Genomic DNA, 17,887 nt, shown 5'->3' with positions numbered 1-17,887 from the left:
CAGCCTCCTGAGTAGCTGGGACCGCAGGCGTGTGCCACCATGCCCAGCTAATTTTTGTATTTTTAGTAGAGATGAGGTTTCACCATGTTGGCCAGGCTGGTCTTGAACTCCTGACCTCATGATCCACCCACCTCAGCCTCCCAAAGTGCTGGGATTACAGGCATGAGCCACCGTGCCTGGCCTTATTTTCTGCTATTTTGTCCTTTGTTTTAATTTGTGGGTAAGTCTGGCTATCTGGTCTACTATTCCTGAACCTCTCTCTCCAGATAAATTAATCTAGTAATATACAAGAAATAAAGAAGAGTGGATATTGATAAGGGCTACACAGAGAGTTAAATAAAGTGATGTGCTAGCAAATGACTGTGGGCAAAGATGCATGGTGCAGTCTCAGGTTGGGTGGACAGGGAGGGCCTCTCTCAGAAGGCAACATTTGGACTGAGATCTGAATGAAGGAAGGAGTCAGCCTAGTGGGGATGGAGAAGGAGCACTCCAGACCCTGGGTGAGAGGGAGCAGGGATGGCAGAGCCATAATGAAGCGTCATGAGCAAGGCAGAGAGCGTGGGAACTGAGATCAGAGAGGCAGGCACCTGGGGCTCTGCTTTCTAAATAAAGGAGTCCGGGGTTTATATGCATATGCAATGGCAGCAGGAGAGAATGTAAACAGGGAAGGGCATGACTTGATTGACATGTTTGAAGGCCAGTGGAGAGGGCACTGCCGTGGGCAAGGTGAGTGCTAGAACAGCAGGAGAATGTTTGAGCAGTACAGGCAGGAGACCATGGTGGCTTGGTCTAGGCAGTGACAGTGGGGATGGAGAGGAGTGGATGGATTTGGCACCCGTTTTGGAGGCAGAGTCACCAGGACTTCAGATACATTGGACTTGGAGGCAAAGCGAGGGAGGACTCAAATGGGACTCTTTGATTTGGCTTTAGAACTGGGTGGGTGGATGGGTTCTGTGAATGAGGTGGGGAAGCCTTGGGGAGGAGGAGAATCAGGATGGAGTATGAAACCAAGAGTTCTGTTTTGGTCATGTTTAACTGGAGACATCGGCCAGACAGCCAAATGGAGTTGTCCAGTTAAGCAAGGTCAAGGTTATAGATACAGATTTGGGAGTCACTGGCATGTAGATGGGATTACAAACCACAGCCAGATAAGATCACTGAATGTGATGATGTGTTGATAGAAGGAGAGCCCAGAACCAAGTTTTCCATACTTAGAGGCCTGAGAATTGAAGAGACATGAAAACAAGGAGTCTAAGAATGTGACTTCCAGCTGGCCAGCGATGGAAGCGACCTGAGAGAGAGAATGGTGAAGGAAGGAGGGAGGTTCAGGAAGGAGGGAGTGGGCAACTGGGGTGACTGCTGCTGAGAAAGGAAAGGTGAGGACAGAGATGTGACCATGTGCTCCTCAGTGCAGAGGGTGTGGGTGACCTCAACAGAAGCAGTCTCTGTCTCAAGAGGCGACAGGAGCTCGGCTGAAGCCGAGGGAGTAGACAGCGTCCATTTAGCAATGGATGGGTGGGGAACCAGCTTAGTGAGGGCCTGAAAGTATTGACCCACTGTTCTTTTTGAAACTTGATATTCTCTAAGCCACTGTTAAATTATCATCAAATTTGCTCTATTCTCATCCTTTGGGAGTATTGTGTAGATAGTCATTCAATTTTCTTTTTTCTTTTCTTTTCTTTTCTTTTTTTTTTGAGACAGAGTCTTGCTCTTTCACCAGGCTGGAGTGCAGTGGCATGATCTTGGCTCACTGTAACCTCCGTCTCTCAGGTTCAAGTGATTCTCGTGCCTCAGCCTCCCGAGTAGCTGGGATTACAGGCATGTGCCGCCACGACTGGCTAATTTTTTGTATTTTTAGTAGACATGGGGTTTCACTGTGTTGGCCAGGGTGGTCTTGAACTTCTGACCTCAGTTGATCCGCCCGCCTTGGCCCCCCAAAGTGCTGGGATTACAGACATGAGCCACCGCTCCCGGCCTCAATTTCCTTTTTAAAAGAATTGTAAAATACACGTAACTCAAGTCTGCAAGGGAATAATTCAACTAATAAAAATAGGATGTTCCCCCCTACTCTGTCTTTAGCTACCTTGTTTTTTTTTTTTTAAAAAAAGTTCTTTAAAAAATGGTAATAAAATATACATAAAGTGAATTTTCCTATTTAGCCAGTTTATAGTTAGGTATAATTAAGTACATTTACACTGTTGTGTAACCATCACCACCATCCATCTCCAGAACTTTTCCATCTTCCCAAACTGAAGCTCTTCACCCATTAAACAACAATTTCCCACTTCCCCTCCCTCCAGTCTTGGGCAACCACCATTCTACTTTGTCTGTATGAGTCTGACTACTCTAGGGACCTCAAATAAGGTAGAATCATCCAGTGATTGTTCTTTTCTTAGTGGAATTTCACTTAGCATAATGTCCTTGAAGTTCACTCATGTTGTTGTGTGTTTCAGAATTTCCCTCCTTTTTAAGGCTAAATAATACTGGTTTACGTATATGCCACGCTTTATTGATCCATTCATCTCTCTGTAAACACTTGGGTTGTTCCCACCTTTGGGCTATTGTGAATAATGCTGCTATGAACATGAGTCTCTTTCTCTTTTAAGCCTAGCACACTTTTCTCTATTTCTATGCTTGAGCTAGAATGAATAGAAAATTTGCATTTCTGTGGGATGGAGCTGGAGGCCATTATCCTTAGTAAACTAACCCAGGAACAGAAACCCAAACGCCACAAGTTCTCACTTATAAGTGGGAGCTAAATGATGAGAACACATGAACACGCAGAGGGGAGCAACAGACACTAGGGCCTGTCAGAAGGTGGAGGAGGGAGAGGATCAGGAAAAATAACTAATGGGTACTAGGCTTAATACCTGGGTGACGAAATCATCTGTACAACAAACTCCCATGACATGTTTCCCTGTGTAACAAACCTGCACATCCTGCACATGTACCCCTGAACCTAAAACAAAAGTTGACAATAAAATAAAATACCCCAACTTAAAAAAAAAAAAAAAGAAAACGTGCATTTATTTTACAATATAGTTTTGGGCTATACTAAGAGCAGATCGTGTATATCCCATGACTACAGTGATTGACTGAATTTATAATCATAACAGCTGGCTGGGGGCTGTGTTTCACACCTGTAATCCCAGCACTTTGGAAGGCTGAGGCAGGTGGATCACCTGAGATTGGGAATTTGACACCTGCCTGGCCAAGACAGTGAAACTCCATCCCTACTAAAAATACAAAAATTAGCCAGGCGTGATGGCATGTGCATGTAGTCCCAGCTACTTGGGAGGCTGAGGCAGGAGAATCGAACCCGGGAGGCAGAGGTTACAGTGAACCTAGATTATGTCACTGCACTCCAGCCTGGGGGGCAGAGCGAAACTCTGCCTCAAAATAATAATAATAGCTCATATTTATTGATAACTATTGATTATCTGAGTTTGTGGCAATGAGAGGACCAGAAAACTGACTATTAAAAAGTAGTACTAAGTTTCCTTGGAGATGTTAATATTCAAATAGATCCTTTTTTTTTTTTTTAATCTTTTATTCTTTTCTTTCTTTTCTTCAGCGTTAACTTTGTTGACATGCTCAGGTCCATCTACTGAGTAGATGATATTACCTACTTCAGCCCTCAATAAGCCATTCCTAAGGAACAAGCACAGTAGCACTTGTATTCAGCACAGGACACACGGCATATGATACGTTCCAGGATCTTCCAAAGACATGTGGCAACCCTCCCTCCCTTCTCATCCACGCCCTGGAAGCTTGGTTCTTTTTTTCTTTTTTTTTTTTTTTTTTTTGAGATAGAGTCTTGCTCTGTTGCCCAGGCTGGAGTGCAGTGGTGCGATCTTGGCTCGCTGCAAGCTCTGCCTCCCGGGTTCACACCATTCTCCTGCCTCAGTCTCCCGAGTAGCTGGGACTACAGGTGCTTGCCACCACGCCTGGCTAATTTTTTTTGTATTTTTAGTAGAGACCGGGTTTCACCATGTTAGCCAGGATTGTCTCAATCTCCTGACCTCATGATCCACCCACCTCGGCCTCCCAGAGTGCTGGGATTACAGGCTTGAGCCACTGTGCCTGGCCGCTTGGTTCTTTTCTCTTACCGATGGTCCTGTCCCCTTCCGGGTCCACCTCGTGAGCCATGCTCAGTGCCTCCGTGGTGGCAATGTCCACGTTACAGGGAACCACCACCAAGTTGATCGTCTGCTGCCTCTGGATGTACCTCTTGATGAGAGCCTTGATCTGATGCCAAAGAATCACACAACAAAAGAGCACACGTCTCACTTCTGGTCACCCAGCCACACGGCCAGGCAGACAGGCATGATGGCGCAAAGGCAACATTGTCCCACAGCATGACTCTGGGCTTTGCTGGGCCGAACCCCGTTCTGGGAACGCTTGCCCCAGCGGCCCTGCCCTGGTCACTGATGATCTCCCACTTGTCCTTCAAGGCCCATGGCTGGCGTACCTTCTTTCCTGAAGACCCCCTGCATTGAGCATATGCCCCCAGAGCCTTACAGTCCAGGAGGTGAGACAAGTCATAAACACAATGGAGACATATCAGGGAGGGCAAGTGGAACGGAAAGGGCCAGGCACCCCTGGTAGGGCAGCCCTGCAGCAGAAACCTGGGAGGAATGAGGGATGCCCTCTTCAGAGAGCCAGGCGCACAGAGCCTGGGCAGTGGGAAGCGTGTGTACACACGCAAGAGTCCAGGCAAAAGTGGGCCGGAGGGAGCAAGGGCCGCAGAACCAGATGTGGTGGGGTGGAGTGAGGGGCCATGGTGCAGTGACAGGAAATGTGGTCCATGAAGTAGAGGGGTTGGATCGCATGGGACCTTGGAACTTTTACACTGATTGACATGGGAGCTGCTGGGGAACTTTAAGGAGCGACAGCATTGGACTTGAGCCTTAAAACACAAGAGCTATGTGGGGAACACTCTTGGGAAGGGTGCTTCCCAGAAGGGCAGAGGCAGAGAAAGCCAGCAGGAGGCCAGCTGAGGCAATAACCCAGGTCTGAGATGGCAGCAGCTTGGGTGAGGGTGCTGGTGGAAGTGGGAGGAGACGTGGGCCTGGGCGTGTTATTTGAAGCAGAGCCAGCAGGCTTTGGACTGGATGTGTCGCGTGAGAGGAGGAGAGAAGGGAGGCTGACCCCAGTGGTCATGGCCTGAGCCACTGTGAGGGTGGAGGTGCCACTGTCGGAGATTATGTCTATGGGGCAGGCAGATGTCGGGGGGAAGATTGGGTGTTGCTTGAACTCACTGAGTTTGTGTACCGATTAGATGCTCAAAGGGTGATGGTGAATCAGCAGCTGGAGATAGGAGCCTGGATTTCAGGGGACAGAGCTGGGCTTGAAATAATGATTTAGGAATCGCTGAAGTGGTATTTACAGTCATGAGACTGGACTGTAACCCAGGAACATAGCAGGGAGAGTTTTCAATGAGAAGAAGGGATCTCTAGGGCATTGCACCATTTGGAGGTTAGGGAAGTGAGGAAGAATTCACTTAAGGAGAGACCAACAGGAGGGAGAGAAAGAACCAGGGTCAATGTGCCCAGATGCCAGCAAAGAAGACTTTCAAGAAGGAGGGAGTGATCAATTGAGTTTGAAAACACATTTGGTGGGTGAACACTGCCAAGCACTTGTTGCTGGGAAAGTGGAGCTGTACAATAAGGCCATGAATACAGAAAGACCTTTCACAGGGACAGTCTAGGGAGACAAATCAGGCCAAGAATAGAACCCGCCCCCTTCCTTATGAGCATTAATCAGCTTTCACATGGAAGAGAGGCATGAATCTTTCAAATGAAAGACACATGTGTTCTTGCTGGAGGAACTAAGATTTCCATGAGTTCTCAGGAAGACGGGGAGGGGAGGAAGACAGGGCACACAAGACCAGCAGTCTGACCTTGGCAGTGCCTCTGGAAATCAAAGACGATGAAGAATCTGAGAAGAGACACAACAATATGATGGGAAAGGGTGGTGGGACTCCAGAAAGGCCCACGATTGTGTGCAGGAAGCTTTGACTATGTGACTAAGCTTGTCCAATCTGCCTTATTTTGTTGTTGTTGTTGTTGTTCTGTTTTGTTTTAGGTTTTTAGCAGCCTGAAGCCATGGTTTTTGGTTTCTGTCTTTAGTAATAAGTGGCAAAGAGGGATGAGGAAGAGGCTTTACTGACCCAACCAGAAACAGAAACTAAGAACTCATGACTGTATTCTCTCCTTCTGACACCGCTGGACATCCTGAGGAGTTAAGGCTCCTGAGCCAAGTAAGGGCTGAAGTTCCAGGAATGTGGAGGAGGGTGTTCCTTCACAAGCCCAGGAACGTGGAGGACAATGTCAAAGAATCGAGGAATTCCCAACGGTGGCTTCCTGGTGCTCAAACAGGCCACCTGGAGGCCTCAGCCAGGTTGGTTAGGGCAGGGCCCTGGGGCTCCATGGAGCTTGTGGGACCTGGAGGCCCCGATCTGCAGGAGAGAGGTCTAAGACAAACTAGAGGGGGCCAAGGAGGGTGGGAAGGTGGTGGAGAAGGAGATGTTTGGGGATGGATTTCCAGGCTGGTCTTGATCCAAATTCTCCCTCTGCCATTAACAGTTCTTATCCCCTACTCCTTCACACTCCCAGCCTCTCACAGCCACAGTGACAATTTTCATGGCTCCCTCTAAACTCCTGTGACCCTGTTCTCTCATGCAATTTGCTCTAAGAAAACAATTTTTTTTCTCTCTTGAAGGCAGCACTTATACCTGAGAAAGCTCAGATGTGGAGGGACTGTGCACGGGCAAACCTTCTTTTCTTGTGCTTTGCTGATTTTATTTATTTATTTATTTATTTATTTATTTATTTATTTATTTATTTATTTATTTATTTATTTATTTATTTTTGAGACGGAGTCTCACTCTGTCGCCCAGGCTGTATTGCAGTGGCGTGATCTCAGCTCACTGCAAGCTCTGCCTCCCGGGTTCGAGTGATTCTCCTGCCTCAGCCTCCTGGGATTACAGGCACAAACTCCCGACCTCAGGTGATCTACGTGCCTCGGCCTCTCAAAGTGCTAGGATTACAGGCACAGTGAGCCACTGTGACCAGCTTTTTTTTTTTAAAAACAAATCAAAGGTTTGTGGGAGTTGACCAAGCCTATTGGTGCCACTTTTCTCAATAGTATGTATTCACTTTCTGCCTCTGTGTCTGGTAACTTTTGTGCTATTTCCAACTTTTTCATTATTATTCTATCTGTTATGGTGATATGTGATCATCAATTTTGGATGTTTTTATTATAATTGTTTTGGGGTGTTATGGACCAGACCCATATAAGATAGAGAACTTAATAAATGTTGCCTGTGTTATGATGGCTCCCCAATCTCTCTCCCGCTCTGTATTCCCTGAGGCACCACAATATTGAAATTAGGCCAATTAATAGCTCTATAGTGGCCTCTAAGTAGAGTGGCTGCATTAGTCTGTTCTCACACTGCTCATAAAGACATATCAGAGACGGCGAAATTTATACAGAAAAAGAGGTCGAATGAACTCATGGTTCCACATGACTGGGGAGGCCTCAGAAGCATGATGGAAGGGAGGAGCAAAGGCACATCTTACATAGCAGCAGGCAAGAGAACGTGTGCAGGGAAACTGCCCTTCATAAAACCATCAGATGTCATGAGACGTATTCACTAGTATGAGAACAGCACGGGAAAGACCTGCCCCCATGATTCAATTACCTCCCACCAGGTCCCAAAAACCAAGATTTTGCTCCAAACAGCAGAGCTAGTGAAGACCCCACCCAGGAGGCTCTTGGGGCTGCCACCCCTTAATTTGGTTGTGGTTGGGTTCTCAACACTGCCAGTGTCTCCCACAAAATGGAAGAAGCCAGGAAAGTGACCTCAGTTCTAGTAGAGGAGGGCCTCATCTCCCCAGCCTTCTCCTGCCCTGGCATCCACTCTGTCTCCTTCATTTTCGCATGAGCTGGCTTGCCAAAGTATGACAGGGCTGGTCTAGGGACTGGCCTAACCCAAACAGGGTGTGCACAAGTCTTCCTGGACCACATTTGATTCAGGTACCTGAGCCAGGACTATGTTTTCAGGCAATCTCAGGTTTATTTGTTTATTTATTTATTTATTTTTGAGACAGAGTCTCTCTCTGTCACTGAGGCTGGAGTGCAGTGGCACAACCATGGCTCACTGCAGCCTTGACTTCCTAGGCTTGGGTGATCCTAGCACCTCAGCCTCCCAAGTAGCTGGAACCCCAGGCATGCACCACCACACCCGGCTAATTGTGTTTATATTTTGCAGAGACAGGGTCTTACTATGTTGCCCAGGCTGGTCTAGAACTTCTGGCCTCAAGTGATCCTCCTGCCTTGGCCTCTCAAAGTGGTGGGATTACAGGCGTGTGCCACCGTGCCTGGCCTTATGTTTAGATGGGTAGGTTATTGGCAGAGAAGCCACAGCCCTGCTGTTGGCTGATATGTGTCCTTGTTGCCTGGTCGCCCTCCCTCTCCCCTTTGCCTCTCCTGCCCCGACCAGGACCACAGTCCACGTTCTGACTTATGTAACATTCATTTTTAAAAATATTGCCAAAATGGACAGATTTCATGTAAAAATCCAAATTTCTGCCCTCTTTTGATTATCAGCACAGCTGGTCACACTGGACTCACAGTCCTGAATGACTGGGCAGGGCGTGCACTGTCCCATATGCCTACCAGTCCCCCAGAGTCCACCTCTCTTTTTTCTGTGACTTGTCAAGCCCGAGTCAGAACCTGGGCATGAGGCCCCCACCTGGGCGGGTCTTACCTGAGACTCCATCCTCATCCCTCAGTGTAAAGGCTCCAGGAAGTGCACCAGGACCCTGGGGACCTCGGACCCTTCCCCCACTTCAGCTGAGCTCAATCCCAAATTCCAGAAGCACTCACCTGCAGTCCGATGTCCCGGGGCTGGTTGCCCACAGCCACCCTGGCGATGCCGGGAAGGTCAATGATGGTCAGGTCTGGAACCTCAGGGGAGGTGATCTCCAGGCTGATGAGCTCATGGCTGATGCCCAGGCCATTCCCGGCCATGACGTTCTGGGCTGTGGAGGCCAGGAGGGGAGAAACCAGAGCCCTCAATGACCCCTGTGAGGAAGCAGTTCCTGAAGGTAATGACTGCTTTTTTTCCAGGGTATGAGAGCTTCAGTGGGTCCCTGGTGTTTAGAAAACGTTTCAGAGAAGCCTGCAGAGGGATCTCAGAAGCCACCAAGATGGCTGTTTAATACATAGGTGCACAGACCTACACTTCCCAAAAGATGAGAAGGAAAGATTCTGGTGTTAGCTATGGGGGTGTGGATGGGTTCTGTTCTCTTTCTTCCTGCTTTTCAGCATTTTCCAGTGAGTGCTGTGGTGGTTTTAAAATATGTCCACAAATCCTTCAACATTCCTCCCTCCAAAAAGTGGAGACATTAGCCTGGGCTGAACACGGGGGCTTGTTTCTAATGAATACAGGCAGTGGAGGTGATGGTGTGTGACCAGTTCCTAAATGGATCATGACTTCCTCCTTGATTCCTTTTGGATGGCCAGCCCTAGGGGAAGCTGGCTGCCATGTCACAGGGATACTGAGTAACTATGGATAGAAGTTCACAAGGTAAGGAAGTGTGGCCTCCTGCCAACTGCTTTAGTGGAGATTGCCAGATGGTTTTCCAAAGTGGTTGCACCAACTTGCATTCCGACTAGCAGTGGAGGGGGTTCCAAGATGCGATTCTAAAGATGTCTTGGCTTGGGTTTGCTCACTACTCATTCTTACCCAAAACTTTGACCAAACCTACACATATGGTGTGCTGTTGGTCTGCTGGAGACAGCTCTAGTGGCCCCGCCCCACAGAGCTCACAGCTGGAGAGACTCCAGACAGATGTCAACGGACATTGCAGCATGTACCGGGAGCACCACGGTAGTTGTGGCGGGCACAGCCGGGGTGCAGACCTTTTGCAATTTGAAGTTCGGAAACTTGCTAATTGAGGGTATCCAGCAGCTTCTGTCTTAGAGGGGTGAACACTGAAATTGGGGTGAAGACTTCTCTATTTGGGAAGGGAGCCCTCTAGAAAGTCATTTGATTCAGGCAGACAGGGGTTCTCTGGGAAAGGGCTGAGCCCGTGGGGTCATCTAAAGGGCTTCTCCTCAGGCACTGAGTTTGCTATCCAGTAATGCAAAAGGCCTTCCTTGGACTTAGTTCCTCACTGCAGGGAGTCTTAGTACATTCAGGGTTGTTTTTCCATCTATCCTGGCTGAGTCCAGGATGGGCCGTGCAAGTAGGATAGGGGAGAAGCCTTTAGGGAGAGTGAGAGGCTCCAGTGCCTGGGGCAGGCAGGGCTGTGTGCTCCAAAGGACATAACCACCAGGGCCCATCGGGGTACAAGGCTGTGGACTGCAGGAGCAACTGAGCATTTTTTTGATCAGCCGTGGCCAAGAACAAACATTGGGAAACTTGTCCCACAGCTGGGTGAGCGGGGTCTGTGTTTGGAGGGGGTGCTGGCAGGAAAGGTGGCCACAAGGTGGCTGGCCAGGGTTAGAGCTGAGCTTCAGGAAGACAAGCCATGGTTGTGACAGCTGGGGTGGGACCAGGGGTCCTGCAGCGGCACTTCCAAAGTGGGTGCAGGTGAAATGAGAGCCAAAGATCAAGTAGGGATTGGGCAGGTGAAGAGGAGAAGCCTGGAAGGAAGAGAGGGCGAGTACCCTGTGGAGTGGAGAAAGCCTGGGCTGGGGGAGGAGAGGACGGGCAAGATCAGCCACGTGGGCTGCAGGCTGCTAAGGGAAGCCACCAGAGGGTCCTCAGCATGGGATGGCTTGATGAGCAGGGGCCTGGACAAGGACCTGGAGGGATGGTGGAGATGACAGCAATGGGGGCGGCCCCATGTGGGCGCACATGGAGCTAGGAGGTAAGTGGTCCCTGTGGAGGTGATTTCAGGAAGAAAAGGAATGGAGGAAGTGAGAGGAGCAGCTGTCAGATCTGAACCTTGGAATGATGTGGGCCCACCTTTGTGTATCTCCTTCTCCACCTGGCCAGGGTCCTGCAGCTCTATCTCGATGTTCTGGTAGCTGATCCTTCCGGCCCACGCCTTGTAGGGCTGCTTTTTCAGTTTCAGCACCAGCGGACACCTGGTTACGATTCCTGAGCGAGAGGTTCCCCAAACATCCTCAGTTTCCTTTAAAAGAAGTGGCGCTGGGCCCTTTGCTCCCAGGACCTGCGCTGCTGTCCCCAAAGGCCTCGTCTGAGCTTTCTGGCTCTCCCTGGGGCCTGGTGGTAGGTGAGGGGTTCTGGATTGAGCAGGTACAAAGGGACACAGGTCCCCGGGAGGTGCTACTGTCCTTGGGAAGTGTTCGCTACCGGACTAAGCACCCTGAGCTCTGATGGACATGAGCAAACGGCTGTAGCCACAGTCCCCACCACAGCTGCAGCTCCCACCACACTGCCCTGGAAGTGATGGAGGCGGACGCTGGGGCTCTGGCACATGTCCAGGCTCCCCATCTTCCTGCAACTGGAGTCAGCATGTCGGGTGTCTGCCCCAGGCCCTGTAATTGTCCCGGTGGGCAGCCCTGATTAGGGTGGGGGGTGGGGGACAGCAGGAATGTGGAGCAGTGAGACCCATCCAGGGGCCATGGAACCCCTCTCAAGGAGTGGGAAGAAGGTGGCAAGAGCCTGGAGGAGAAGCCGGGCATCCCGAAGGAGGGGCAAGGGGAATCCTGACAGTGCCCTTTGAGGCAGGATCCTCTGATGCCGCTGAACCCAGGAAAGGTGGGAGCGGTGCTGAGTTCCTTGGGGTGGGGGCCCTCACGCTCCTGCCATGAAGCCCTGAGAACCCGTGTCCTTTGTCCTGTGCCCTATAGGGAGGTATTGTCCCATCTTCCAACTAAGGGACTCGCCCAGGGTCCTATGCTTGCCCTCTGGCATTCAGAATCTCCACTCTGGAGTCTCGCTGCCCCAAATGCTGAACCAAGAGCATGGAGGAGGACTGGCCATCCCACAGCCTTACACTCTCCTGCTTTGTGCCCAGGCTGATGGGCATCTTACGGGACACACTGGGTAAAGGACCACGCTGCAGGTGGCAGCAGGGGGGCCAGGGGAGGGGCACTCGCCCAGGCTCACTGAGGCTTTGCGGTTGCTGCAGGGGGGTGTGGAGGTTCCGGCAGCCCTCCAGCAGCCCCACCTTGCTCTGGGCAGCCCTGGAGAAACCATCAGATGCCTCCCGCCTGACCCAGGGTTCTGGTTGGGTTGAGAAGTAAGCAGCAGCGGCAGGAGAGCGGAGCCAGGGAGGAGAAGGAGCTGGGTGCTCTCTGCTGCCGCCGCACCTGCCAGGGCCCCTGCACACTGCTCCTTCTCGGGTTCTGGAAGCTGCTCCCCTTCCTGTCCCACCCCCTTCTTGCTGGCTTCCCCACTCCCTGCTTACCCCATTGTAAAAACTCCTTTCTAAACACTCTCCAGTACCCACTCTGAGGGTAACGCGTTTATAATTTTCCTTCATAATTATTGTATTAAATTATAAATGTACAACAGCTTCTTCACTGTACACAGACATTTAAAAGTTTTTGTCCAAGGAAAAGGTGTCTTATATCACGATCCTAAATAAGAGATTTTCAAAACATTGAGAAAACTCTTTAAGAAGGCTTCACCTGTCACCCAAAGCATCAGTTTAACCCTATCAAAGAAATGCTTCTACATTCTTACAAAGACCACTAGGAAGAAGTGGCAAGGTCCCTGGACCTGACTGACACACAGGCAGTGAGAACTATTTAAACATGTATGGGGAATCTGGCTCCCTGCCACCAAGCCTGAGAAGCTGCCCTCCTAGGGCCCTCCCAGCGGCCTGTCTCTCCCAGTTTCCTGTCTCTCCCAGTGGTCTGTCTCTCCCAGTAGCCTGTCTCCCAGTGGCCTGTCTCCCAGTGGCCTGTCTCTCCCAGTGGCCTGTCTCTCCCAGTGACCTGTCTCCCCTAGCGGCCTGTCTCTCCCAGCAGTCTGTCTCCCAGTGGCCTCCCAGCGGTCTGTCTTTCCCAGCGGCCTGTCTCTCCTAGCGGCCTGTCTCTCCCAGCGGCCTGTCTCTCCCAGAGGCGTGTTTCTCTCAGGGGCCTGTCTCTCCCAGTGGCCTATCTCTCCCAGTTTCCCATCTCTCCCAGTGACCTGTCTCTCCCAGCACCCTGTCTCTCCCAGTGGCCTGTCTCTCCCAGCAGTCTGTCCCCTGGCGGCCTGTCTCTCCCAGCGGTCTGTCTCTCCCAGCGGCCTGTCTCTCCCAGCGGTCTGTCTCTCCCAGAGGCATGTCTCTTCCAGAGGCTGTGTCTCCCAGCAGCCTGTCTCTGAAACCTCTTGGTGCCTGGGGAAGCTTTGTGGCTTACAGGTGGCACTGCTTGCTGCGGAGGGAAGGTGGTCCATTGGAACTTACCGCTGCCTCTGGGAAGGGCAACTCCTGACAATGCCTCCAGCACGGAGCTCTTGCCTGAGCTCTGATCCCCAATGACGGCGATGGCTGGCAGGGCCAGGTCCTGCTCCACACCCAGAGCCCGCAGGGAGTCAATGAGGTCAATGTAGGGGCGCACCTTCTGCTCGTACTGGCTGTGCAGGTTGTTCTCGGGCCCCTGGAGAAGGCAGAACAGATGCCACTGCCTTGACCCCTGGTAGGGTCCCTGGTGTCACGGGGATGTGTGGCAGAGTTTGTGCAGCTGCGATGTTAGGTGGGGTTGCAGACAGGAGGTGAGAAGGTGGATGGAGGGGTGCCGCTGCATGTAGGGGCCCTTCTGTTCTGTTCCTATTGAGGCCTCACTGGAGCAGATGCTGGGAGGATTTGGCTGCAGGTGTGCAGGGTGTGCCTGTCGGGAAAGGGCTGGGAGCACTGAGCCAGGAAGACGTTTCAAGAGGCAGAGGCTCCAGTCAGAGGGAGAAGAGGTTCTGGGCCAGGGCACTGCAGAGCTGGGAAGGGTGGTGAGTGGGTAAGGTGGCAATGTGATGGCTGCAGGGGAAGCTGGAAGAAAAGCTCCAGGAAGGGGTCCCCCACACACAGAAGACCCCAGACCCACGTCACAGCAGCCTATTGCTGCAGGAGAGTCTGTGTACGTTCCTGGTACTTGTTGGATATGACCCGGAGAGCTGCAGACACCAGCTGTGCTGGAGGAGCAGACTGGCTGGTTCTATTATCATGGTGGGCTTACATGACAGCCCTCTGCACCAGCAGCCAGAATGCACCCTTTCCAAACGCCCCTCCACCGGGCTTACCTTTGCCCTTGGCTGGCTCTTGTTTCCTGGTGGTGGCTGATTGTTCAAAGTGAGCAAGTTGAAGTCCTTGGTGAGGAAAGCAGGGTCCTTCTCTATCCCCTGCCAGTTTGGGGGAAACACCATTTGTGGTGGCACTGTGCCGAATGGCGGTGGCTGTTGCTGGAAGAAATTCATTTCTTTTTTCAGGTAGCGTTGGGAAGAAAATTGATTTCTTCTCCAGTGGGGCCAAGACTTGTGGGCCTTAGACATGTGCTGTCTCCCCGTCAGAGCTGGCGGATGCTTTCTCTGCTACTTGGCACCTCCAATCTTCCTGACAAGCTCTGCAAAGACACAAGAGGGAAAGCGGCCCACAGGTCACCAGAAGTCCTCCCTAAGGTGGCACTTTTGCCAACCCCTCCTCACCCCACCCTACAACCTACCCTCTACACACGATGCAGAGACCAGGGGTCCGGTGCACCCTGTCTGCCGAAGGGGCTCTTGGCAGCCAGAGAGCACAAGTGGATTTCTACCAGCCCGGGCTTGGGGAACAGGGGAATGTGGACTCCACATTCCCAGTAGAGTCTCACTGTTCCTTTGTTACTTGTTGTTGTCGTTGTCGTTGTTGTTTTTGAGACAGGGTCTCACTCTGTCACCCAGTGGGGACTGTAGTGGTACAATCAGGGCTCACTGCAGCCTCAACCTCCCTGGACTCAAACAATCCCCCTGCCTCAGCTTACCGAGCAGTTGGGACTAGAGGCATGCACCACCATGCCCAACAAGTTTTATTTATTTATTTATTTTTGTATTTTTTTAATAGAGATGGGTTTTTGCCATGTTACTCAGGCTGGTCTCAAACTCCTGAGTTCAAGCAATCCGTCCGCCTCTGCATCCCAAAGTGCTGGAAATACAGCCGTGAGTCACCACACCCAGTCTCCTTTGTAACCTCTGATGGTCTGTGTCATCTATGGCATCAGGCCTCTGTGGCTCAGGACCAGGCAGGAGAACCATTAGGTGTGCACAGATGACAGGCAACACCTCCTGGGACTGCTGGAAGCCAGACCTGGCCTCACACCCAGGCTTGGCCAGGCACTGGGGGAGTGTGGGAGAAGCAGGTGTTCAGCCCCAGTTCTCAGGCTGTGGCCTGCACTCAGATGAGGGCAGCACCGTGCTGAGACATACATTTAAGTTTCACAACAAGTCTATGCATTTGGCCCTTATCTGGTTTTTCAGGATCAAGAAACTGACATCTGGGAGGGCCAGTGACGTCTAAGCCAGGACTCAGAGCTGGGCCTGTGCTCCGGGGAGGAGCCCCCCACACTCTGGCTCGCACTGTATCCCCCTTTCCTCTAGTAGTAAGGTGGATCCAGGAGGCTGAATGGTGTCCCCACAATCCCCCCAAAATTTATGTTCACCTGGAACCTGGGAACATGACTTTTTTTTGGTGAAGATTTTTGAGACGAGATCATCCTGGATTTAGAATGGGCCCTAAATCTCATCGCAGGTGTCCTTATCAGAGACAGGTGGAGGGAGATTTGGGACACAGAGACACACAGGGAGAAGAACCTGTGAAGACAGAGGCAGAGATTGCAGGGCTGCAGCTCAGGCCAGGGAATGCCAAGGCCTCTGCCACAGCCACCAGGAGCTAGAAGGAGAGCACAGATTCCCCCGGGAACTCCAGAAGGAACCAGCTCTGCCGACATGACACCTTGATCTGGGACTTCCAGCCTCCAGGGCTGTGAGAGAACCAACGCGTGTTGTCTAAGCCACCCCATCTGTGGTCTTTTGCCATGGCAGCCTGAGCAGACTCATACAGTGGTACGAGTCTGAATGTGCCAGGCACTTTCCACCACGTGGATATCATGGTGACCAAGTCAGACCAAGCCCTCACTCCAGGCACACCATCCTAGCAGGGAAATGCCAAAACAAATACACCAACCAACAAGGGACTCCAGGTGATGATGGAGTGTCTGGAGAAAGACAGGTGGTGGGTTTGAGATTCTGGGGTGAGGGTAACTTGGGTGCCCACTGGAGGGTGTGCCCGGGAATGGGCAGAGGAGCAAGGCTTGGAGGAACTGGGGACCAGTCTCCCCAACAGAGGAAATGCACGTGCAAAGGTCCTGAGGTCGGAATGAGCTCAGTGAATAGGAAGATGGTCAGTGTGACTGGGGAAAAAGATGGAGGACCAAGGCTTGCAAGATGTGGGCAGAGGCCTTGCATTGCACGTGGGTGTGAGGGAGGCCTCTGGAGGGCTCTGAGCTGGAGAGTGGCGTGATGGGCATCCTTGAGGATAAGGAGACCAAGTACAATAAAGGACACAACCCTGGACCAGGGAGGGCATGAAGAAGAGATAAGGTTTACACGTGGTCAGAGTCCTGGGGCTTTGGGACAGTTGGGCCAGGCCACAGGACTCAGGCTCTGTACTACTGGATCTCATGCATCCAGAGTTTCTCCCTCGAGCAACCTGCACATCTGCTACCTGAGACACCTGCTGGCTTTCAGCATGGCAGCCTGGAGGAGTGGAAAGCTAGCCCCGGGGCAACCCCCGACCTGGAGGGACCTGCAGACAGCTCCCTCCTTCTCCAACCTCTCAGATGGACGTGCTTCCATGCGGCTCTTACAAGGCGCACGTAGGATGGAGCCCAGTCATCATCGTGGGGTCTGCTGTCCGGTCCTTCGCTGTCCCTGCTCAGCAGCCCAGACCTGACTCCTGCTGCCCGGAATCCCAAAGCCATGCATGAGCCTCTAAGGAGGCTCCACCCAGCGAGGGGCAGGGCAGGGCTAGACCGAGGCAGACTGTCCTTCACAGGCAGGGCACAGCACCATCTCCCTAAGATAAGGCCTGCAACCTGGATTTAGGATCAAGAATTAGAAAGCAGGGTTGGGGCCATCCAGCACAAGGGCCATGCATGGGACCCGGAGCATGTGCTGAAATCTCTCTGGGTGTCAGTTTCCACATCTAGAAAATGGGGCTGACCGTTCCTCCTGAGGATGTGGGAGGGTTCCATACAATTACTTATATAAAGGCTCAGCAGCGTGCCAGACACTTGTGGCTCAAAGACTGGGTGCTGGTACCAACACTGTCATGTGTGGTGCTGGTCTCTGCGGAGGGGACGCTCAACTTCTCACCACCCCCTTTCTTGGGAGGGCAGGGCTGCTGGGCCTGCTCAGGCTGAGGGCAGGGACTGGGCTGTGCAGGAGGTGGTGCTTAGTGAGTGTGTGGAGCCTGTCCCAGGGCTGGCTCCTGCCTGCTGTTGAGGAGGGGCTGCGGCACAGCCACCGAGGCCTGGCTGGGAGGTTGCCTGCCTGTCTCTGTGTGTGTGTGGTTTTTTTTTGTTTTTTGTTTTTTTTTTAAGTTTGAGAGTCTGGGAAAGCAAGACCTGCTTGAGGCTTGGTGCCTTGCTCTCTTTCTGTCTTTAACGTCCTCTTTTCTCCTGGGGGGCTCTAAAAGACAAGCCTGGGGACAACACCCTTTGGGAAACAATGGCAATGGGGGTGGTGGGAGCCGAATGGATTCTGGATGCTTTGAAGTCATGGTCAACAAGTCAGCTAATGGCTGGCTGTGGATTGAGGGACAGAGGGGAGCTGCAGAGAGCAGGAAGATCTATGGCCAGAGCAGCTAGAGGGGAAGCCGCAGAATTCCAAAGGGCCTCGGGCTGCCTGGAGCCTGGAAGGCCATGGCCCGTATGGGCTTCAGCTTCCAGG

The 17,887-nt window shown here is 51.8% G+C and overlaps 1 protein-coding gene across 2 annotated transcripts in view; it reads right to left on the bottom strand.

Moving 5' to 3' along the window:
• MX2 (MX dynamin-like GTPase 2) overlaps positions 1-17,887 on the bottom strand; it is a 43,974-nt gene that overhangs the window by 15,168 nt on the left and 10,919 nt on the right. For both annotated transcript variants that reach the window (XM_011954057.1, XM_011954058.1), the window contains 5 exons: positions 14,207-14,526; positions 13,380-13,572; positions 10,982-11,116; positions 8,893-9,047; positions 4,110-4,248 (listed from right to left, as the gene is read on the bottom strand). In XM_011954057.1, coding sequence (XP_011809447.1) covers positions 4,110-4,248; positions 8,893-9,047; positions 10,982-11,116; positions 13,380-13,572; positions 14,207-14,455 — 871 coding nt within the window. In that variant the 5' untranslated portion in view covers positions 14,456-14,526. The remainder of the gene's footprint in view (positions 1-4,109; positions 4,249-8,892; positions 9,048-10,981; positions 11,117-13,379; positions 13,573-14,206; positions 14,527-17,887) is intronic.

The sequence above is a fragment of the Colobus angolensis genome, unplaced genomic scaffold (genome assembly GCF_000951035.1).
Source record: "Colobus angolensis palliatus isolate OR3802 unplaced genomic scaffold, Cang.pa_1.0 Scaffold38, whole genome shotgun sequence".
Taxonomy (NCBI): domain Eukaryota; kingdom Metazoa; phylum Chordata; class Mammalia; order Primates; family Cercopithecidae; genus Colobus; species Colobus angolensis.
This window is presented reverse-complemented; position numbering and strand designations above follow the sequence as displayed.